Source organism: Rhipicephalus sanguineus, chromosome 3 (genome assembly GCF_013339695.2).
Source record: "Rhipicephalus sanguineus isolate Rsan-2018 chromosome 3, BIME_Rsan_1.4, whole genome shotgun sequence".
NCBI classification, from domain to species: domain Eukaryota; kingdom Metazoa; phylum Arthropoda; class Arachnida; order Ixodida; family Ixodidae; genus Rhipicephalus; species Rhipicephalus sanguineus.
The window spans coordinates 112,559,997-112,584,358 of record NC_051178.1 but is presented as its reverse complement, the minus strand read 5'-3'; the positions used below and the strand labels follow the sequence as shown (position 1 = coordinate 112,584,358).

The 24,362-nt window shown below is 45.3% G+C and overlaps 1 protein-coding gene across 1 annotated transcript in view; it reads left to right on the top strand.

The window, feature by feature from the left end:
• The first annotated feature begins 740 nt into the window (after positions 1–740).
• LOC119385763 (kelch-like protein 20) overlaps positions 741–24,362 on the top strand; it is a 32,042-nt gene continuing 8,420 nt past the window's right edge. Inside the window, exons 1-8 of the mRNA XM_049414101.1 lie at positions 741–968; positions 8,964–9,172; positions 14,315–14,580; positions 17,177–17,372; positions 18,074–18,273; positions 19,300–19,410; positions 21,254–21,376; positions 21,726–21,869. Coding sequence (XP_049270058.1) covers positions 741–968; positions 8,964–9,172; positions 14,315–14,580; positions 17,177–17,372; positions 18,074–18,273; positions 19,300–19,410; positions 21,254–21,376; positions 21,726–21,869 — 1,477 coding nt within the window. The remainder of the gene's footprint in view (positions 969–8,963; positions 9,173–14,314; positions 14,581–17,176; positions 17,373–18,073; positions 18,274–19,299; positions 19,411–21,253; positions 21,377–21,725; positions 21,870–24,362) is intronic.

The window sequence follows — 24,362 nt, the reverse complement described above, 5'->3', positions numbered from 1 at the left end:
TTACAGATTTTACATATTCTTTCAAAGCTACCTGTTTCTTGGCCAATCACCCTGAGTGGGTGTGAGCCAGCAGTACAGGATCTACATCTACATCTACATTCTATAGCAAGTCATGACCAGCTGCTGGTGCTCCCTGATCACGGTCATGATGACCTTGATCAAGAACTGTCAAGAACTTCTTCCACACATTTACACGGGTTCGTGAAACGTGCGTGCGTTCTCCATCATAAGGGACAAGTATAAGCACTACATATCAGCTTACCGCTTCTGGTATTGGTAATACCTACGTTGCCTTTGTCAGGTTTACCCAGCCGCAAACAGCTGGTTATATAACACATATATGCGTTATGTTATGGCTTCTACATATGTGTGTGCGTATGAAATTTATGCAAATCCTTATCGTCGTTTTGTGACGTGTCGCTCAGTAAAAGAAATTACGCCACAGGCACCTTTCCGCCGCATGCTTCGCATAACATTGACTCCCACGGTTCATGGTATCTGCCGAATTTTTTGAAAATGTGGCTTTTCCTTTTCCCTGCCTTTATCCTAATGTTTTCATTTACATTACCCGCTGGCTTCTTGGCCAATCTCCCGTAGTGGGTACGAGCCAAGAATCAAGGCACAAGCGGGCGAACAAGCAAGCGCGAGCGGTGCGTGCATCGCGTGCCTTACACGCGAGAGTTTCTGGGCCCGGCGCTGCATCTAGCCATCATCCCTGGAGCAGAACAGCCGCCGCCGCCATGTTCTCCGGCAGCGTGCTGCTTCCCGGCGGCGACGCAACAGGCGACGGCAAGCTGCGCACTTCGGATGGCCGGTCCTTCGAGGTGCAGCGCGCTTACCTGTCGATCGTGAGCCCCTACTTTGCAGCCTTGTTCAGCGAGGCGTTCGGAGCCGAGAAGGACGTACTCCTCAGCAGGGTCAGCGCTGCCGTGTTCGACACACTCCTCACGTTTCAGTACACAGGCAAGGTGGGCAACTTCCGGAGTTAGCCATTAAACGGCAGCTTCGAGAGTAATCTTGACTCGCGTTCACCTTGCCTGAAACTTCATTCAGTTCTAAGTATAGATGCTTTTAGCTCCCGTGGTCGGAGGTCTTCAAATAACCTCTAGCCAAAACCCAATGCCGTTATCGGGGCACTCATACGAGACCATACGAATACCTGAACGAGACATACGGGCTCTAAAACGAGGTCATCCGGGCACCGTTGCGAGAACGGAACACAACCCAAAAGTTACAGAATGCGATCTTTGGCAGTCAAACCTTCGTACAGAACCTCATTACATACGCTAGCTACGGTCCAAATAAATTGCCAAAAATATTGCTTCAGGGTTCTTCCTACCATTTGTTCACAGTATCATTGAAGCTGTAACTTCTTCTACGCTGCCTTTTTTTTACTGCACCTACGTAGGCTTATAGAAATTACTGAAAGGGATCCCACAGTAATCAAGACACTCGGTTGGACTTTTAATGTCACAAGAACAGTCGTACTATTGAAAAGCCGGAACAAGATATTCGTAGTATTAGTGAAAAAAATTAACAGAATAAGAATACCGGCAATTTAAGCTGTGATACAATTATTATTTCATTGATAGTGCAAACTTATGTAATTTGTGAACTCAAAACGACAGAGCTAAGATTGTCACAGGGCTTTGATGACGCCTCGACAGTCATTCTCTTGGAAACTGCATGACTATGGGAACGAAAGATCCTACCCGAGTGCGTCTTTTCTGGTGAAATTGTTTAAATTATTAAATGTGATAACATCGTTGCGCTGATAACACCCTTCCCTACATGCTTCGCCCCTCCCCAGTTTTTATCGTTGTCTGTATGCTAGCAGAAAAGCCGACAGCGGGCAAAAGGCCACATTTACTGAACTGTGTACGCGCGTTGTTTATATGTATGTCCAGCTGGACTACCGCTACGCAGATGCCCTGGCGCATGACCCTTGTGTTGTGCACAATTACGCAGTAGAACGATAAACGGTATCTTAATATCCTCGGCGCGAAAGGTAATCAAGGGCGGAAACTTTTAAGAAGAACCTCTCAATGCAATTTTTACCATAGTTTGGGACGCAGTAGCAAGGGAAACATTGGTATAAGCAAAAACATACGGCAAAGGTGTTCATTGTATTTGCTGTTATGTAGATAGTGAGGGTGGAAAGAGGGCTAGAAGAGTAGCAACATTGGTTTTTTCGTTATACAAGCGTGCCGGCCTTGATAGAGCAACACCTCCGGAGCTTGCTTCATGCTACCGATATTATGCTATTTGCTGACAAGCAAGGGAATGGATGTACCGTGTCTGGTTGATATATGCGGGCAAGAAAGTGGAGCGCTAGAACTATTTTTATTCGAACAAAATGCACATTCATGGTGTTCAATGATAGCAATAATCACGCTTTATCAGAGCAGGGCCACGAGATATCGCAGGTACGAGAATACAAGTATATGAGAGTGTGGTTAAGTAAGGGAATACCTGAATGGAGGTGCGCGAAAAACCCGATACTGGTACGCAAAAAAAAAGCACTCCACATACTCCGCATCATTTCTGGGGTAAATTCATGGGTTCTATGTATTATTCTCTATATTTCCATAAATATCTAACATGGCGGTATTTGAATGGCGTAGGGAACGTTTCAAGGCGGACCTCATGGGTATTTCTATACGTGCGACCTTGACAGTCATACTACATAACTCGGATGTCGCGAAATTCTGCGCAAGTCTAGTAATAGTATATACCATATTCGTGAATGCGGATGGCAGCAAGTATACCGAGACTGCTTGAGCAAATAATTTTTTTTATTTTGAAAGCTTGCTTCTGGCTTAATGCATAAGAGTGCGAAAAATGCACGAACGGATCTCATTCGTACAGAAATTCTAGAAGGCAATAATGAGTTCGCCCATAAATCTAAGGATCAAGGACGCGTGGTCGGCCAGGCCTGAGCCATGTCGCTCGGAGGTGGCGAAGACGGCTTAAGCGAAGACGCGATCAAATCCAAAGCGAATGTATCGCTGCCTAAATATTGATTCTGGAGTCACAAAATGGCCTCGATGTACCGTAGAAGACGCCGTACTATTGCAACCAGTCACGTTTGTGACGACGGCTCTGTATCCCAACTCTTGCAGTTGTGCGTGAATTCTCACAATATTCTCGAGGTACTGCGGGTGGCCAACATATCTTGTATTCTGTTGTCTCTGTTGTATATAGGGGGTTGAAGACGTAGTCAAGCGGATAGTCGCTTTTCTTCTCACCCTTTCCATCAACTTTGTATTGGGGGAAATAAAACTAATAATAATAATAATAATAATAATAATAATAATAATAATAATAATAATAATAATAATAATAATAATAATAATAATAATAATAATAATAATATTATTATTATTATTATTATTATTATTATTATTACTATAGCTATCATAGCTATCTTCTTGATAGATCATGTTATGTTGCCGTTAATGGCCAAACGTCCTCTTTGTATAAAGCTACTAGTGGGTTTCCTCAAGCGTCGGTAGTGGGCCCACTCCTCTTTTTAATTTATGTTAATGATGCATCTTCTCTCATTCGGAATTCCTCTTTCCTTTTATATGCCGATGACTTAAAGATATTTAAGGAAATTCATTCAGTTATCGATTGTCGCTTGCTGCAATCTGATTTGTGTTCTTTTTCTGAATGGTACAGGAGCAATAACCTCTCCCTAAATATTTCAAAAACCAAGGTAATGAGTTTCACTCGAAAAACATCTAGTGTGCCATTTTTATATTCTGTAAATTCTGTGTCGTTGTGTAAGGTATGTGTGATCAATGATCTAGGTGTTCTTTTTGATAGCACCTTACACTTTTCTGCACACGCTAAGCGTGTTGCTTTGCGGGGTCTTCGCACCCTAGGCTGTGCAGAATATCTAGAGAATCCCGTTCTCCTATGCCCTTCCGAAAATTGTACACCGCGCTATGTCTTCCTCAACTTGAGTATGCATCTGTGATCTGGAATGACATTCCTAATTCCAGCAGCAACGCCATTGAGCGAGTCCAGAAAAAATTCCTAAGCATTTACAACCATCGTTTCGCTGGAAATGACTCTGGATCTCGTTCTAACGCTGCTGGATTATTATCATTGCCATCACTTTGCTGCCGACAAAATCGCGCCGATCTGTTATTTCTTCACAAGCTTGTGCATGGTATCATATCTTGCCATGTACTGCTCAACTGTCGTAATTTCCGAATTCCAAGTAAGCTGACCAGAGAGAATAGACCTTTTCATGTAGCCGCCTGCCTCTGTGAACATTCGACCATTGGCAGGATCCAACGCCTTTACAATGCTTACTTTTTGCAGCTCGATGTTTTTCACAGCTCCCAGTCGATGTTCTGTTCCGAGCTTTGCACTGTACTTACATAGCTTCGTACACTGTTGACATTTTTTTATTATTTTTTTTTTCGTTCGACCATTGGCAGGATACAACGTGTTTACTATGCTTACTTTTTGGAGCTCGATGTTTTTCACAGCTCCAAATCGATGTTCTGTTTCGAACTTTGCACTGTACTTACATAGCTTCGTACACTGCTGACATTTTTTTATTTTTTTTTTCGTTCGACCATTGGCAGGATACAACGTCTTTACAATGCGTACTTTTTGGAGCTCGATGTTTTTCACAGCTACCAGTCGTTGTTCTGCTCCGAGCTTTGCACTGTACTTACATAGCCTCGTACACCGTTGTCTTTTTTTTTTCCTGCGCATAGTTGTATATGTGCAAGTTTATAACGTTTTTTATCCCTGATATTCTTGTTTGTTTGTTTTTTTGGTGCGCCAGAACAAAGACCTTAAGGTTGTTCCTGGGCACGTTAAATAAACGTTTGATTGATTGATTATTATTAATTTGACAGAAAGATGGTTACCTTTGGAGAAAGCAGACGTAGTCGGTGATTGGTACTTCGTGATTCTTGGTGGTTTGGTATTAGCGTGCGGTAGACACCACCTGACCTACCAAAAGATAAGATAAGATGCACCGCAGTTTGTCTGCTACCTATTGTTTCCTACCGGTCCACGTATGTGGGCGTGGGTTCGTACCCCACTTCTGACTTCATGTTTCGTGCCGTGCGCGCAAAGAATACAATCGAGCCAAGTGTCAGTCAACAAAGAACAACGTTGCTTTATTTGCTGAGCTGTTTATGTGTTTAGGTAGGAGAGAGAACACGTTTAATATAGCTTTCCGAGGGTTTGTTTGTTGATCCCACCCTCAGTGGGCGTGCGCCATAGCGCTTCGTTAAAAACCTACTTACATGAACGCTTGTCTTTTTCAAGAATGATACACCAATGGTAGTTGCAACGTGCCTTTACTGCGAATCGTTTACTTAGGCAGCAAACCTCCAGGTGGTGCAAAGTAACTTGGTCATTAAAAATCACGTATTTGACGCAATTTTTAATGCATAAATTATTTTGTAAACGTAAATTACGATGTAAGGTTGTGTTAACGAAAAGAAAATGAAGTTGCTAAAGTAGTAACTTTTATTACAGTCGTGATGCCAAATAGGTAAAAGGTTACCAAGCCCAGAATTCCGCCCCCTCTTTGGGAGTAAGAAGCTTTGATGTATTGTATAGTCAATACTAGTGGCGTAGCCAGGAGGGGGGGGGGCACACTGGGCCCAGGCCCTCCAATTTTTTTTGTAATGGCATACAGAGCACAAAATGACACTTGACCACATCTGCCTGCCCGGCCCCCACTTCAAATCAAGGACGTGCCCCCGCTGAAACAATATTTTTGCTTGCGCCCCTGGTCAAAACCATTTCCCCAAGATCGACCGCCGCGGTGGTATACTGGTAACGGTACTCTGCTCATGACCCGAAGCTCGCGGGTTCGATCCTAGCCGCGGCGGTCGCATTTCGATGGAGGTCGAATGCTACAGGCCCGTCTACAGTGGGATGTCAATGCGCATTAAAGAACACCCGATGGTCGAAATTTCCGGAGCCCTCTGCTACGGCGTGCCTCACAATTATATCGGTGTTTTGGCAAGTAAAAGCCCAGATATTAATATATTATTAACGCGATAGCGTTAAAGAGCTCGTTTCGCAGAAAGTGTGGTGTCGGTGTCGGTGTAGGCGTCGTTGGTTGTGAGCGAAAAATCTTGTCCGTGACCGTAAAAATCGAAAAAGATGCAAATAAAATAAATAATACAAATCCTAGGTTTCAGTGAGAGTCGCACCCAGGCAGTCTGCGTGCCAAGCAGGTGTTCTACTACAGAGCCACGCTATTCTTGAAACTTCAGAAGAAAAAAAAAACACTATATGAATATCTGCCTTGTCGTACCGTTCTAAATCCATGAATGTCATGTAGTGGAAGGAGTATCATCAACGCATGTAATATTGCTTGGCAGAAGCGCAGAATCGTACCAGGCGCCAAAACATGTGAATTTCGCAAGGAGTGGGTGTTTTAAAGGCCCACCCCTTACAAAGCGCTCAGACATATTTAATCATCATCAGCTGCAAAAGCATCAACAAAGTGATCAGCTGCGTATGATCGCGTGTTGCCTTACGGACGCGTAGGGGGCCCTTCGCTGTTTCGCAAAAGGAATAATTATGACGTAGTGGGCATTTAACAACTGTTCTTGTAGTAGGCATTCTAGGATACTTTCAAACGGCCAATGTTACGCGCACAGCCGTTCGCTTCCTTACGGCACGGTTGAGGCATGCACCGAGAACCGAAGCCAGGCTAGCAAGTGAGAAGGCGATGCACACAGTGACCGATTAAGCCATCACGTTATACTCTTAAAGGCGATGCTCACGCGTTATCCAAAATTTTTTCTTAGGATCTGTATTTCTCACCTAACCTAACCCCCTTTCGGAAATTTAGTATTAGCAACTCATCTACAGTCTTGGCACCAATTTAGTAGTTCTGTCGTACCCGAAGCTGCTTTTATGCGCGATTCTAAATTTTCTTGCAGATTGCTTTTACTAGTATATGGCGACTTATTACGCCACATTCTTGACTTTCTCCAGACTGCCCTATTGAGTGTTTACGGAACACAAGGTACGCGAAGGATATGCATATACTTGCTAACGACTTCTCGTCAGTGGACATTAATATTTTCTGTAGCCTGTACCCACCGCCTCTGTTCAGGAATGGGCACACGTTTAAAGCCAATCAAAGAATTGTGCACGCAATTTTCAGCATTTCAGTAAACGAAACCCCTTTAAGACAACCGGAAGTTCACAAAATATTAACAGAACACCAGAGCATTGATACTTGAAGAGACAAATCCGGTGTACGAAGGCCTGAGAGACGAACGATATACTATATAAATACACTTTTTACAAGAATATTGCCAATTGCTTGCTTCCGCACTCACGCCATACACTTCGGTAGCCTTCCACGAACATTCCAGACGCAGCATTCAGGTCACGGGGAAACAGACGACATTAGTCGCTCCATGGAGAGAACCTTGCCTAATCATCGCCTATTGATCGGCGAACTGATTCGCGTCTGGTCTGGAGTGATAGCGTAAATCCCGTGAGCCTACTGTTTGTGTCGAGAGCTTTCTTCATTCCTTTTTTTGTCCTAGAAACGTCCTAGATATTGATCCGGCGGTGCTCGAATGAACTAGCACATATTTGTTGTTACAGTTTCTCAAGGCAGCTTTGTGTTGCTGTGGTTGTTGTTGTTCAGTGCATCTGACTGGCCCAACACTCCTTATTACAACGCCTTAATTGCGGCCACAGCTATAGATTGATTTACTTTGAGTGAAGGCTTAGGATGTTTTTCAAAAGTTCGAATGGGCTGATGATGATTCTGTTGATGATGATTATCGTCGTCCCGAAAAATGTAATCCGCAGTCGCTCTGGTTGCATAGGTAGCAATTCTGGAGCGATCTGCGCATAGTATTTTATCGGATTGATATGTACGCGAGCACTTTTTTTTTTGCATTTCACCTGCGCGGCGATCGCTGACTGGAATCGAACACGCGATCTCTGCACAACAGCGATTAAATAGAGACAGAGGCGGACGCACCTTTCTCAGTATTGTTAGGCATTTTTGTAAAAGCTGTTAGATTTCCTTCAATGTAACTCCGAAAAAAGCCCGTAGAAGATGCGTAGAAGTGAGCGTATCAGCTCGCGCAGGAGAGGGCAAGTAGGAGATCATTGGAAGGTACTTTCGTCCTGCAGTGAGCATGAGGAGAGACTGATTTAGGTGATGACGAACCCCCAAAAAAGTAATCGACGGTCGCTCTGGTTGCATGGGTGGCTATTGTGGAGTGGTCTGCACGTCTTGCTGGCTGCAGCATTGCGAAAAGTGGAGCAGATGGTGGACCTTCCATGCATCACGTATCCTAGTAATGTATCGTGTATTGTATAAAGCCACTGTGCTGTACCATAAAAAATTGTTAGATATATCAAATCATTGCATGGACAATTGAGACAATGTTGACGTTATGTCGGCGGATTGCCAGAACTATTCAACAATATCCATCATTTAGCCAGCATTTACCACTGCTAACGAGTGCTGGTAGTACGTAGGTGAACACGGTTGTTAAAGCTAGGTGACTTAGTGAGATGCTTTGCTATATTGCACTACTCTCGAGATCGGCCCCTAATTACCAATAATTGTTAAGGTTTTCCATCCAAAACCACAATATGATTATGAGGGACGCCGTAGCCGAGGGCTCCGGAAATTTTGACCATCTGACGTTCTTTAAAGTGCACCTAAATTTAAGTACACGGGCCTGAAGCATTTTGCCTTCATTGAAATGCGGCACGGCCGGGATCGAAGCCGCGACCTTCAGGTCGGCAGTCTAGCACCATAACCACTAGACCACAGTAGCGGGTGATCGGCCCATAGTTTTCAAGAATCGGACGCCGTGTAGCCCGCCACAGAACGTAGGCGCAAGCAGTCAGAAAAGACGTTGTCTCGCTGTACGCTTCTGTTGCACACTCATCCATCGCTTCTGTACCCTGAACCTTCACGGTGAATGCAGATATGGCAGCGGAGCAATGAGTTCGTCAACACTCCTGGATGGCTCATGTATGAGCTGCTTTCATCACCGGAACTGAACGTTCAACGTGAAGAGCACGTGCTTCACGCCATAGCGAAATGGTGGATGTCAGGTTCGTCCGCCGCAGCGCTCGACGGCAACGTCCTGCGGCAGCTGCTTCAGTGTGTACGCATTGGCCGATGCGACAAAGAGTGAGTTGGCCTTTCACTTCCCGACACCTAATGAATTGATCATTTACTTGATCCGGTTCAATATAAGCAAGCGTCATGATATATTTTAATATGCGTGGAATGAACTCATTCATTCATTCATTCATTCATTCATTCATTCATTCATTCATTCATTCATTCATTCATTCATTCATTTCACAATATTACGAGCCTTACAGTTCCAAACGGACAGCACGGACTTATTACACACAACATGCGCCCATCTCAAGCAAAAGGAACAGCAGAGAAAGACAAGAGCGCTTGGTGAAAGCCTATGCATTGAAAGTGAGTTCTGCGGAATCACGCAATGTGGACGGTTGGGTAATTATCCCTTTCATAACCCTTCCCCCACCTTGCGGAATTCCGTGGAACTCGTTTGCAACATTCCGTGTCCATGTGCTTTGAGCTGTCGAATTCGCCCTCGCGCGGCGAATATCTAGCGTGCTGGTTAGCTCAATTGGTAGAACGACCGCCCCGGAAAAGCGTTGGTCCCCGGTTCGATCCCCGGACCAGGACAATATTTCCTTCAACTAGAAGCTTTCATTTCTGAGAAATCCGTATGGATTTCCTTGTGGCCTCGTGCTGCAAACAGGTCATTGTCAATTATTCCTTTCATAAAAGCTATGCAGCGTTTACCGCCTTCATTTAAACGGTTGAAGCAGTAGTAATACTAATAATAAGCTTGCTCTTTCTTTAGTTATGTAGTTTCTTCTTGGCACCTTGTCATGTCAACGAGGTAACGCATGAACGTTACGCGGGAAAGGCCACTTAAAATGATCTTCCTCGTGTACGAACCGATCCGCACGCACCATGGCTGTATGGGAATATCATTTGCATGCAGCCGTTGCTGTGCCGTATTGGCACGCCTGCTTGCATCGCGTGCGTAATCGAAAGGGTGATGACCTCGTGTGGCGTGTTTTCTATTGCACGTGCGGCCGATACGACCCGCAGCCTAGACGCGAATGCTGATAAGCGGAAGGTAACGTTTCTTTCAAGATAACCATTGGGTATGTGCCGTCTACACACGGGGCAGATGAATGGATTATTACTTTCTAATAATCTCATATTACTGCATCGACATCTGCATATGTGTAATAATTGGGTGACGTTATTCTCCGCTTCTCCACCACCATCCATGCTGCAGATTAGGACGACCTCTTGACAGTCATATTTTGCTCGCATCAAGGTAGATACGTGGCCTCCGAGATTGGCTCCAGCTGCGGGCCGCGCATCCGGAATCACCAATACCTCGGAGGCCACGATAGATATACCATTGCACCCATGTATACCATCAGAGGTCTCGCTCATCCACCATGAAGTACAGTTGTCCGTTTTACTGCTATCTGGTTTATCTACAGTAACTTATAGCGCGACAAGACAATAGAAAAACGACAGTACACATAATCTGCTTATGAATTAACCAAAAATATAAACGTATTTATGTCGCAGATAAAGTCAGAGCTTCGTAATGTTTCGAGTGATTCATACTGGATTCGCAAAATCACAAGATTGAGAAACAGGCGACACCAGGGCAAGCTCCTAACTTTCAGGTGCAACTCGGCAATCATGATGTACATACAATGAACTATCCCAAGTGTGTCGTGTTAAAATAATAGAAAATACATTCAAAATGAGACAAACAAAACAAGCATCAATTATCAAAACGATCTCGTCAAGCCATGCTTATAAGCGTGCTGATACTAAACCTCCAACAGGTCGTTCAACGCGCTCTGAACTTTCTGAAAAGGCGAGCGTATTGTTCTCCCGTCAACAAAATGGACGGTTGGTTGGTACAGGCACATCCTGTTCTCTGCATAGCAGTTTCAGCTTTATCGCTTCATAAGGTGTTGAATAAGGTGTTCTAATGCGTATGTTTAATTGGTTACCTCCCAGTCATTTTTGCCGACCAACCAAACAATGAGCCTGAGTGATATTACACGAGAAATATAGCAGTGACGTCAGCGCAAGGCATATGTACACCAGATGAACACATAGTTTATTTAACGTGTTCTCAAAGCTCTAACCACTAAGCCACATGCGTCTTTTTTTTTTCTCCGGTACAGCATTTAACATACGAGGGAGAACGTACCCACTAACTTTCGAGCTTACCGTCGTAACTTAGTGGTTAATGACCGTGAGAGCGCAGTACCACTGCAAGGTTTTTTCTTTCTTTTTCTTTTTTTGCAAGCTTGGAGTGCTTCGACGATAAGTTTTAACAATGGTTTAGACGACTTGGCACACATGGTTCTCCATTTACGCTAAGGAAACGTCTAGAAATTGTATTACGCCATTTGAGGCAACTAGTCACTTAACTCTATAGCCCTCTTTCATTTAAATTATACTGTTTGCTCCCTGAGGCAACTGGGGATTCAAATTCGTCAGCACTACAAAAAAATCAAGTAGTCGTCCGCGTAACCAAATACCTTGGTAAATTAATTACCTAAGGTGTCCTGTTAGTGTCTGTGAGCCTTACTGAGATATATATTGCTAAGCATTCGAGCAACCTTAGTTCTCCAAATTTCTGCTTTCTGCACAAAAACACCTCTGTAACCAACCAGCGTCGACTTCAAATATTTGGGCAGTATTTCTAGAAAAGACCCCGCACAAACACCACATCTTGCCTGTGAAAAGCGTTTGCCGCACTTGTTCATTAATACAGTCTAACACATATTTACAAGCCATCATGCGGCGGAGAGCCACAAAGGTCATCAAAGCCCATACTAGAAGCTTTACTTCCGTTTCGATTCCCCTCTGTCAGAATCTGAAGTAAAACCTGGGAACTAGGCATGCGAAAAGGATTTGAGAACTAACTTTAGTGATGTTGAGCAGTTCTACATGTAACTAGCTGCATCGAAATGCAAAGTCCCTTCCTGCGAAATAATTGCTATAAAAAAATTTTATGCTTATGCGTCTTCTCCGAAAAAAAATTCTAATGTTAGCGATTTCGTATTCTTGAAAATACTTGCGATCCTATCAAGATTATGCCTTAGCAAAAGGTCTACAGCGCGTTGCCTAACTACCAAAAACTCGAGTTTTAGTCTGAAAAATATTCGGTTTGGCTATTGAAGCTTCTTCCGGGAGTATGCTGTCTGGCATAATTACGAAATACCCTTCCTTATCTGATATTACGGGTCTAAGTCTATTCTTTAAGCAATTTACCATCTGCTGGATCGGATGAGAATCCCTAATTCCCGTAATGAATCTATTGGTACCATGCAGCAATACACTCCGAAATACAACGCGAGTGGTCTTTAGTTACGGCAGCCTTAAAACGTTGACAGCTTTTAGGTGAGGCTTAAAGCAGAATCTTGGACCTAAGGCTAAGGTTTTACACTGACTCATCCAAGACAATTGCTCCGAGGACCAGAAGGTGAACTAGTAAAAAAAGCTTTTTGTCTACTTGATTGACGCTCACGAAGTTTAACCATCCGCAAGAATTCGGAGTGTTGGTCAGCTGTTCTCGACCAGTCGGCGTACAGGAGCTTCAGGCAGTGATCAAGAGAAGTTAAGCAACAGACCTTGAAGCACTTCCATGGTAGAACCTAACTTGCCGCCAGGATTCCGCGGAAAAATAGAACAAATCCGGATGTCTGGTGCATGGTTGCAGAAAGCCGCACAAAAGCTGCGGAACTTCAACAGGGCACACTCGATTACTAGAAAACGACATCGTCCTATAACGCAGAAAGTATACAGAGCAATTATTCAAGCCAAAGAAGCAGTATTGATAGCTTCCATGTGATGTCATGAACGTACAAAATACCTTCAACCTGACGGTTTAGATGACGTCAGAGCAGTATATTCAGGTGACGATTAACCTGCTTCAGTTTGATAACGACGTCGCTGCAATGTTATTGGGCATCTGTGCATGAACAGAGAAGGAACCAACATGCGATGTAGTGATAACACTAACGTGACATGAGAGAGTTCGCGTCCCGCCATGTTGGTGCTCCGACGTGGCTGTTTCAGTGACGTCAGTGCAAGCTATCTATTGTCCAGATAAGTATGAGAACAGGATAAATGGCTCGGAGTACAAGAAAGGGAGCTTAGAGCGGAAGTAGAAAGCTCGACGTTGAGCTATTTTGTACGGATTCCGGATAAAAGAAGCTGACGCGCAGACAGACACAAGAGATTAGAACACCACAAATGCCGACTAACAACTGAAGGTACGCGCTGCGGAAATAGACTTAGACTTATCTATATAAGAAAACTTATCAGAAAATAGACATAGCCTTATCTGCGCATGCGCAGACATGCATCGCTACCTGTTTGAAATGTGAAATGTGAAATGAAATGCCTAACTAGTTAGGCATTTCATTTCTTTTTATACAGGTTCATCGACGGCTGGCTAACGCCTGCGCTACAACTAAACACTAAAAAGAAATGAAATGCCTGATATAGTTAGCTCTCGCGGAGACCCACACGTGTGCAAGGTTTACAGGTAGCATTGCACGCCTGCGCATGCGCGCATAAATTTTCCACCGCAGCGCTCTCTTTCAGTAGTTGGCGTTTGCGTTGTTCTCGTGTGTTCGTTTCTGCACGTCAACCTTTATCTTTCTGGTCGAACTGCGCAAAGAACGGGACACGAAGAAAGGCAAGACAAACGAGCGCAAGACAAACTGCGCTCGTTTGTCTTGCCTTCATTCGTGTCCCGTCCTTTGCGCAGTTCAACCAGAATGAACTCGTACCAACTAGCCCAACTCTCCACGCAACTTTTATCATGTTTCTGGTTTGGAATGTGTTAGCAGTGTTCAAATGGTTTACGCATAAACTTCGGCAATTACCGTTAGCTAGTTTCTGCGGTATTCCTTATTTCGTATTCCTTTAAATGAAATAGCTACGGTGGCCTAGTGGGCATGGTGCTCGACTGCTCACCCGAAGTTCGTGGGATCGAGTCTCTGCCCTGACGGCCGCATTTCGATGGAGGCGGATTGCTTGATGTCCGTGTACTTTAATTTAGGTGCACGTTAAAGAACACCAGTTGGTGGAAATTGAGCCTTCCACTACGGCGTCCCTTATAACCCAATCGTCGTTTTGGGACGTAGAACGCCAACAATTATTATTAACCGTCGAACGAATACGTTTTGTTGAAGAAGGGCTAATCGCTTGGCTTCAACTTTTGCTCAGGGCCCTGGACAAGTTCGCCAGGAGGTGGCCATTGTTGGTGAACAACGCCGAATACCGGGATTCCATTGTTCAGGCCTTGATAGTGGGACCATGTTTGTGCCAACCAAACAAGCTTATGCGCGCCCTCCTCGAAACGGACGACGTTCTTCCAAATCCCCACGCAGCAGCTGGAAATGCTCCGATCATGGCAGACAACCTGCCTAAAGTGGTCTTTATGTCCGGCGAACCAGGTCCCGAAATAGCCGGGGAGCCTGAAGAAGAATACGGTGAGCTTTCAATATAACGATGCGTGGGGATTTGCTTGGTAGAAGTGTCACTGTGGAACTGGCCTATCGTGCATTGTTCCACAACTGCCCGGAACTCTCACCTACTCTAGTTAGTAACGTTTACGAAATACGCAGATTTTTCGCATGCATCAGGTACCCGTAGGTTGTGGAGATGTGGTGCGGTGTGTCTTGTTTATTTATTTCTGATACGTGGATGTGCTTTCGCTATGTCTTCAAGGCAAAGCACGGCCGCTGCAGCGAGCAAATCGATCTTCGTGCTGTCGATCACATAATTGCAAGCCGAGCGGGGAGACCACTCGGTTTGAGATACCAACCGACATATCATAGGTGATATATCAAGTGTCGTTCCCACTTGCGCGCCGTGATTGCAGTGCTCCCTAATAACATTCGAGTGCGACATGAAGGTTATCGCGCGAACATCTGCTGGCCTAGCGTCCCACGGCCCTGGCGGCACGTTTCGGAGCAGTGAAAATTAACATTACGCATTCTTCTCGCCCTCGTTGGCTTTTCTATGCTACAACAATCGCCCCTACGACAAACTATATACCCTTTCTATTTTAAGCTTTCCATTCGTTGCGATCAAGTGTAGGTTTCTGCGTCGGCTCTTATCTCCGCGGGGGATAACAAAATTGCTGGGAAAAATCTGGTAAAGCTGGTGCTTTGTACTGCTTCGTGTGAATAGCTTGTGTCTTGCTCAGACGGTAGTGCGCGCACCTTAGGGAACAGCAAAGAGTGTGAGTCTTGCGTGATACCTCCCTCTCTTCGAAAGACTATTGTGGGACGTGGAGCGGTTGTGGGTATTGGTTGGCGCTCGCGCGATAACCTTCAAATGGCGCTCAACTGTACAGGTACAAACGACCATAGCATTTTGCCGGGTGTGCTGCCGCTTAAAGCGCGGCAGGGCAGCGACGATAGTGGTGGCTGGGCGATGGTACACCTGTTGCTTGTAGCAGCGCAAGCACTAACTGCTGCGTCTGCTTATCGCTGTCATGTACCGCGGCAATGAAAGCATATAGTCTGTACGCGGAATGTTAGGGAGCACTTCAATCGCGGCGCCCCAGCGGGCATGTCACGTGGTACGTTTCTGTATTTTGTGGGCATCTGCAGTAAGCAGAACAACACTAATACTTCGTGGATAGAAAGTTGGCAACTGTAAAAAGTTGGCAACTGATAAAAGTTGACAACCGAGCTTCGTTGCTTCAAAAGTAGGTAATTAATCTTACCTAATGAAGCAAAACACAAATATAGTGTCGCCTGCCCCATTCAATAGTGAGCAACATTTCATTTGGTCGCGTCGTCATTGAGTGCATCGGCTAAGTTTAGAACACTGGCAAGAGTTAACTGTGGCACCCTGTATAAACTAACCATGGCAGAATTGAACTCATCCTCAGTACAGTGATGTAGTACTGCAGCTGTACAGTTTATAGCGGGAAGTAGTGCCATGAAACCGAAGAGGCAGGAATGCTAAGAAAATTAACGTATCGAAGCTGTCTGCGTCTTCTACAGCACACATAGCACTCTCTAAATATTAAATGCGATGCATTTCTTAGCGACCTTTTGGCACTTTGAGCGTTTATATTTACGTATATATCTATCGGTCTAGCCGCCGACGTCTGGGTGCTCTCATGATCACCTCCTTAACTTGTAGACCAAAATTGCCATGAGAGGGTAAGATGATTTGACGAATATGACTGTCGGGTCATGACATGAATAACACGAAAAACCTGTCGCGTACGTCGTCAAACCCTTTCCTCCAGACAAGTGGGGCACATACCTTTTACCACGGGCCGAGGTGTACGGGTGTGCGCCACAGGTGATGGACAGTTTATATTTATCCAGGAACGGCGAGAACACATATTGGTAATTTAAATGCGACAGTTTTAAGAAAAAGCGACAGCGGCGGCGATCACCTGACGAATGGAATGAACAAAAATGAGGATCCCAGCGGGATTCGCGCCCAAGCATTCTGCGTGCCTGTAAGGTATTGTACCAGAGCCACGCCAGGTCTTGAAAGTGCTTTGGAAAAACACCACATGCAGGCGTAATGTCTATGCAACGTGGCTTGTGGTTGTGGTGCTGACTATTTCATTTTACAAGAAAGCAATAAACACTACATATGTACCCCACGATACAGGTGTCATATCAGATTAACGTCTGCGGTTCCACTGTTGGCTCCGCTTTTATAGCACTCTAATAAACACTAAATTTCTATTTCTATGGTTCAGCAAGCTATATTGAAGCATTTCTCGACCACGGAGGAATACACTAACGAAAGTTACGTATGATGTTCACGTGATTGCGCCATAAATTGCACTTAGTTTCGATAATACTGACGTATGTACTCTAACGTCATGGCTGACGTTACGTCGCACCATAAGTTACCCTTTAAACGCCAGTGTTGTCGACGTGTTTGGTAAGCCCACGATGTGCGCAAAGCTACTACACTTACAAAAAGACGTCGATCCACCTCGTAATGCTTGACTAAAAGCCATAAAATACAGCATAGAAGTGCTCGCTGACTGCTTCGCATGAAACTGATTCCCACAATGCATGGGACCTGCCAATTTTTTTTCAGTGCCCAGGGACATGAAGCAGCCAAGCTGTGAGACGTGTGGCCTAAGCAACGCGGAGAGGTGGCTGCCTCGCGTTCCGAATGAGGTGATTGTGGTGTTGGGGGGATGGCGTGATGAACGTCCCCAACGGAGCGTTGAAGTCCTGGATCCCCATGCCAAGAGGTGGTTTCAGTACAAGGATCCGGATTTCACGAAGAGGTTCGTCCGGGATCCCTCAACATTGAACGCATTGAAAAACTCCACTCAATGAAGGTGGTTGACCAGTGTAGCTGCGAGGCACACACGCATGCACACACCATACAGAGTTGACCAATGACGGAATTTGCCAACATGGCGAAATTCCACGATATGTAGAATGACACCCCTCACCTTTCTGTCGCCCCACCGCGTAAACAACCGAGACAGGCGAAAGGAACAAGGACGAACAAGGCGCTGACGGTGTCCTTAGACGGCATCCGCCGTCCCTCCCGGCCGGAGCGATCTTCGAAAGGGGGGTGGCTTCGGAAACCTTCATTTCCCCTTCGCTCTACATCCGAGTTCTTGCATACGGACGACACCACTTAAGCCCGTATCTTAACACATATAAAGCTTCGTTAAAAAAAAGAAAAGAAAACACACGCAGGCCAGACACATCAAATTAGGCGATTGCGCGTCATCGACGAGCACATAAATCAGTTTTACCTTAAGTTGTCGCTTGATAAGCTAGAACGGAAAGAAAAAACAAGACTTGAATTAAACCTAATCAGTCGCCCATATCATCCGCACGTCCTATTAGCACATCCTATTCGCGGCACATTTACATCATTTATGTCTTTCTATCACACTAACCGCGTAAACACATGTGCGCTGCTCTGATGAGACGCGTATTCGTTGTCGTTGACCTGAAAAAACGCGTGCAGGGCTTACCACGGCGTGGTCCTGTTGAACAGGCGCCTATACATCGTGGGAGGGCGACAGACAAGGCGGTTCCTGCGATCCACGAAAAGTTTCGGCCTGGACGAAGGCTACTGGGACTATCACGCTCTCATGGAGGAGCCGCGTGGATACGTCGCAGTGGCGGCGCTTCGCGGCAATATCTACGCGATGGGTGGCCACAACGGTATGGCATTTCCTGCGGCGACGCAAGTTTAGGTATTAGATAGTCCTTATAGTCTTGTCCGATGACTTATTATTGTTGCTTGACTACCTGTTACAGAATAACTCTACGGGGGGAAAAACCGTTGTCAGCGATGTCTAATGGTGCGGAGCCTAAACACAGGCACGCGGAATCGATATTGCAGCGGCTTACATGTTCTATTTAACTGCTGACGTGAAGCAACGGCGGACATGAAAAATCTTTGAAAGGGCGGTGGCGAGTGGCCTTGTCTTCTTCACGGCGTCAATGCAGACATGGAGGACAACAAATGCACCTTGACCTTCTTTTCCCAGAAAGTTATACATTCACAAATAAATTCGGGAGCGTTCTGTGCTTCTTTCAAACAAACGTTGGTATACGGAGAGCATTATATGAAAGCATTCTATACCTCGTGTCGGACCTCATCTATGCGGACATTATCTTTCCGAATAGGCAACACGTTCGTTCGTTGGGCAGGTGTCCATTCACTGCAGCTTCCCCACATGATTATGTTTCACACTGTGACAAACGTATGCACGCATTACATGTATTAAGATATGTTCTTCAGCAACGCTTACTGTCCCACATTATAGCATATGTGAACGCGCCTTCATTTACGGTATACATAAACGAAGCTCCTTCGCATCCTCGTCTTGCTCGGACGCGGGAGGATCGCTTTCTGCAACTGATTATGATGTCCACAATTTCGAGGACCCTTTCTTTCGGAACTAGTCTCTGAGGCCTTTCTTAGTTGGGCTATAACTGTTAGGCAGTAGTAGTGCGGTAGTGTGTGAAGTGCAGACCAGAAGTGAGGGAACGTAGAACCGCAAGTGTGTACTTTAAATTCCTTTGGCCGACTAGAAGTGACACAACACAAGTGTGGCCCTCGTGTGGCCCATTCTCGAAGACAGCATCAAGGTCACAAAAACTCGGAGAGATCAGCAAGAAAGGCTTCATTTTAACATACCCTCATTTCACGGATATCATTCCGTTTCTTATTTTCTGACGCAGGCGTCGAGAGAATGTCATCTGTTGAGCGGTACTGCACATCTAAAGACAAGTGGACAAGGGTTGCTTCTATGATCTGTCGACGAAGCGGTGCCGCTGCCTGCGCTTTCAGAGGTGAGAGCTTCCTTTCGTATTTAGCGGTGCAGTTTTCTGGGCTTTTATGCTTCTGTATTGGCCGTTCACATGTGGTTTACGACCAAGAAAAATGTTTGGGAACCCACAACAGTGTTTGTCAATTTACGCGAATAAACGAATTCACTCCTAGAAAACTGTTAGAAGGAAGGATGTACTCTTAGAATGACTGCCAGTTGGGCGTGTTCGTATGCGTTCTCGACGGTTAAGCGCTAAAGAGAACGGAAGCATTTCGAAGAAAACAGCGCCTTGTCCTCTATTCTTCAAAATACTCCGTTCTTTTTAGCGTTTCACCGCCGTGAAGGATGTACTCGCAGGCTTGGAGGCTTGAACACTGAGGACAGTTTGGCATCATTTATTTCATCGCAATAGAGATAGCAAGAAGCACAGCTTTTAAACAGTGTGCTTCAGTAGCGGTAGTATACGTTGACAGGAACCAATCAATGAAAACGGGCAAAAAAGTCAAATACGTCCACTTCGCTTTAATGCAACTGCGTAACTAGACCGAAGTGCCGTAGCTCGCGCCGTGTCATGGATTCTGCACTGTTGGCTTTCCAGGCAAGGCATGTGTTGGATTATACCGTAAGGTTGCTTGTTTTTTCTAGCTTTCTCGTTACATCTCATCACTCCTCTTTGTCCGGTAGCCCTACACTTGAAGCACTCGAATCCGGAAAATAATCTGTCATAAGTCACGTATCGGTTTAAATGTGGTGACGACACTTTTCGAAGCTCAGGCGACTTCGACGCAATAGCAAGAATGGAGTTTTCAGCTTAAAAGGGCTGTAGGTATGCGTCAGTGATTCGTTTCTGTTCGCCTAAAGGACCTTTCCCTTTGGGGCGAAAAAAAATAATCGAATGAGCCAAGTGTGTCGGACAGTGCTTTTTATTCAAAGCTTTCAAGGGCATAAGCGTGATTTCCCTCATACTTCGCAAAATAATCACGTATGTGTCATTCTCCTGGAAACAAGATTAAACCGGTCGTATGTTTGTATTCGTTGACGTTATTTGAAAGTATATTAAGTATTTGGCTTGGTGGTCTTGAATCTACGCCTACCATTTAAGGTGGCTCGGTCAGCACGTCCGCAGACGCCAGTACTTGGTCGTGATAAAAGGTAATATTTGCCAGACATGGGCGATCTTGTCATGGAAACGCACGCACGAACATACATACAGCGCTTGAAATTATAGCAGGCATGGCGCACATAGATTAAGGAACGCGGAAGAACTACACCTCTGTAATCGTTGTCTTGAACAAGGACGTCATACTGGTCGTCTGCTTATTGCGCTCATTAATGCTTCGGTTTCGGTTTCGCCGTTGTACTTGACTGAATTTCATTACGCCTAAATGAATACTAGAGGCCGCTTTTTCTATATCTGAAAGCTGTGATAGGCTCTTCGCATGAAGAACTTCAATTCTTCTATTTGACATAACCGCCTAACTCCACTAATTAAGAGGTTACTTACTTTCACTTTCTTAATTACAGTTCCCAGTTATGTCTTTATTAAGATGCCTACAGCTACAGAAATGCAGTTGTGTTGGCAGAGAGCAAGTATTGCATTTTCTTTATTTTTGAGGACTTTCGGACACATTTCTTGAAACATCCTGTATATTACGTGTAGCGACTGAGCACCGGTAGTGTATGAAGCTGTGGTGGGGTGCTTTCGCAAGCAGTGAGACCACTTGTGATTTAGTGCACCCCTTTGCAACACTCCATAGTATTACGCCTTGTTCCCATTCATTGCCACTATGCGAGACGCAAGAATATTATAATTCATACGGGAAGCACTCACTGTGTGCCCTCGGTCCGAATATATTCTTGCGCAGTGCTGCGAAGCAACGACGAGTCTCCGCTGACCTGGCAAGAGGCGCCCTCGCTGAACTCTAGCCGCAGCGCGTTCGGCGTGGCAACGCTAGGAAATGTGATCTACGTGATCGGCGGCTTTCATGGTAAATATTTTTAAGGCGAAAGCTTTAAGTGTCTCGTTGATGCGAATGCAGTGGTACATGCTCTCGATTTCAAGTGTTTCAGAGAATGTAGCATGCAGCAAATGTTATTTATTTATTTATTTATTTATTTATTTATTTATTTATTTATTTATTTATTTATTTATTTATTTATTTATTTATTTATTTATTCCGCATAGGGCGTTGAGCATTCCCAAAAGCTAATCAAATTGAAACATGCTAAGCGACAAGTGGCTAGCTTTGTAGCACTCCATATCGATAAACTTGATAATCCATCGCAAGTTATTATTAGCACGAGGTCTTCCTTCCTTTTCACCGCCCTCAAACGCAGATGATGACCCAGTGAGGAGCGTGCAATGCTACACGCCTGGAGAAAACAAGTGGATTCAGGCCCCCTCGCTGAATGTGCCCGTTAGTGCGTTGGCTGCCTGTGCAGTCAGCGGCATCAAGGTGACGCGAAAGATCTCAGCACGGGGTGGGTGCTTCACATTCTGATATCCCCGTGGCGAGGGTCAATAAAGTGCAGCGCTTCCATGGTACCTAACTCTAGAGAACAGATTGAGTAATGTTCAAGGGCGCCTACGTCACATGCGATATTGTTTTCCATTTCAAGTAAACACGCGCATCGAGTTCAGAATGCTGTCACGATCAAGGATGCCAAATGCGGCAGCGCTACAAGCCGCGGGCGCGCCATAAGTTCCAAGAAGAAAAATCCCTTGTCCTCTCCGGGCCGTTCGGTATCCCCAGCGTTGGCCGTGACGTAACCATTCGCGCCTGTTTGCATACGCGCGTTCGCCTCACTTCCTCCTTGCCGTGGCATGAGCATTCGGTCAGGAGAAGATACGAGCCCAAGAACGGAGCGTAGTGAAGGAAAGAGCGAAGCGAGCGAGAGCCTCCTTTGGATCATCAAGCGCGTTTAATACCGACATACGGCACCGTCTTGAGAAATTCTCGCGGCTACGTGTTTGTTGAAGCTGCGCTGGTTGAAGACTCGTGCAATAGTGCAACGCCACAAATAAATTTCCACCTCTGGGTGGTTTAAGGGCCCTTTACCAGTTGTTCACAATACACTGAGAGGTTTCCCTTACATCAACCGTGATCCGGGAGTACGTATTTTGCCATGGTGTGTGTGACGCTATGCGCAGCATGAAGAGGAGCCGTCGTCTACTACCAAAGCTCCACGCGTTGAAAATGGCTCAGTATCAATGCCAAGCTTAAGAAACTTGAAATAGCTCCCTCGCACGCGCAGCTGAGCATATATTCGCCGGAATACAGACGCTCGCAGAGCAAGGAGATGGTTACGTCACAACTCGCGAGTGCGTCAGTGTTGCCCGACTCAGAGGCCGCTGATGTGTGTATAATAATATTCAATTATAGGTCAAGTACATGAAAATATGCGCTAAAATTTCGCCAGCTTGCTTGTGAACGTACAAGGATTGGTTGTTATTTGCCATTTAATGTAAACAGTTGTTGACAAAGCTGTGTCCGTCGATATGCTGTTTAAGTTACAAATGCTTCAGCTCCCCTTGCTTCTACTGAACTGAGTGTGAAACAAGACCAGTACGAATGCGAGTCGTAAAGTGGTTGCGGTGCTCGGCTGCTGACCTGAAGGTCGTGGGTTCGATCACGGCCGCATTTCCGATGAAGGCGAAAATGCTGGAGGGCCGTGTACTAAAATTTAGGTGCACGTTAAAGAACCCCACATGATCGAAATTTCCAGAGCCCTCCACTACGACGTGTATCATAATCATCGTATTTTTCTGGCACGTAAAACTAGAGCGAAATGGGAGACAAAACGAGCGCCGAAAGCGCCTACTTTCGCGCTGTCACTTCTGTATTATGAAGAACCAATTAGTCTAAAAGCACGTTCCATAAAAATATCTTGCTCCTGGCTTGGAATGAGATTAGTTTTAAGCCCCCTGAACTTCCTTTGTGGATGCGTATAAATAACATCCATTTGACATGTAACTCATCATTGTTCTCCCTTTCTTCCATAGGGGTCTTGCTACCGCCTGTGAAACCGTGGCCTTCCTGAGACGTTGAAACGCAGCAAAAGCATCTAACAACTGCTCACACAACACCTCTGCTCACACAAAATAGTGGATGTAGCTAAATTATTTTATTTATGATGCCCTGAAAATTTTGAGGGGAAACGGTTATCTCTTAGAGCGTATTGGACGCACTAAGAGAAGTGCATGATAATTGCTTTCCCGTGACTATAGCCCACTTGTTAAGGTGACATGCTCCTTCTCTATAGTAAGTTCCATTAGGAAAATCTGTAAAAGGTTGTCTGTACGTGGTATAAATCTCCATTAGTATTATCATTATTCGTGCCTCGTTAAAACAGCCCCTTACACCCTGTGGAGGCGGTTGACGAGTAAAGCTGAAGGGGGGCGGCTTCGGTGTTTGTCACTGGACTTATCACGGAGACATTCCACTCTGTGAAAGTGTATGACCAGCGAAGCTATATAGCACACGGCACCTAGGTGACACTGAAATTTGATGAAAGGTTCAGGAAGGCACGGAATTGCCGAGAAAGATACAGAAAGTCTTTTTTTTTAATGTAGCGTATGCTCCTTTAAAGTTTTTCGCTTTTAGCAGCATGCGTCTTTTTTTTCCGCGACATGCTCCGTCTTGTATGACTTTCTGCGTATACGGTTGGCGTTTCGTGCATGATCTTGAGAAGCCGTTTGAGAAGCATGAGTATTTTTTGCCTCGCTTTCAGTTTCTAAACACACGGACCAGTGGTATGTAATGAGAGAGAGAGAGAACGAAACATTCTTATCGCATAAGGCGGCGCATCGCAAACGGTCGGGGACCCTATTCTAGGGATCCGCTGGCCCTTGCCATCATCTCTGCCCTTTGGACCAGACAAAGCCGATCCTCAAAGGCCCAGCTCGAAAGCAGCGCCTCCCACTGTTCCTCAATGTTGTCCACGATGTGGGGTTCTTCATTGTGTAGTTTAATC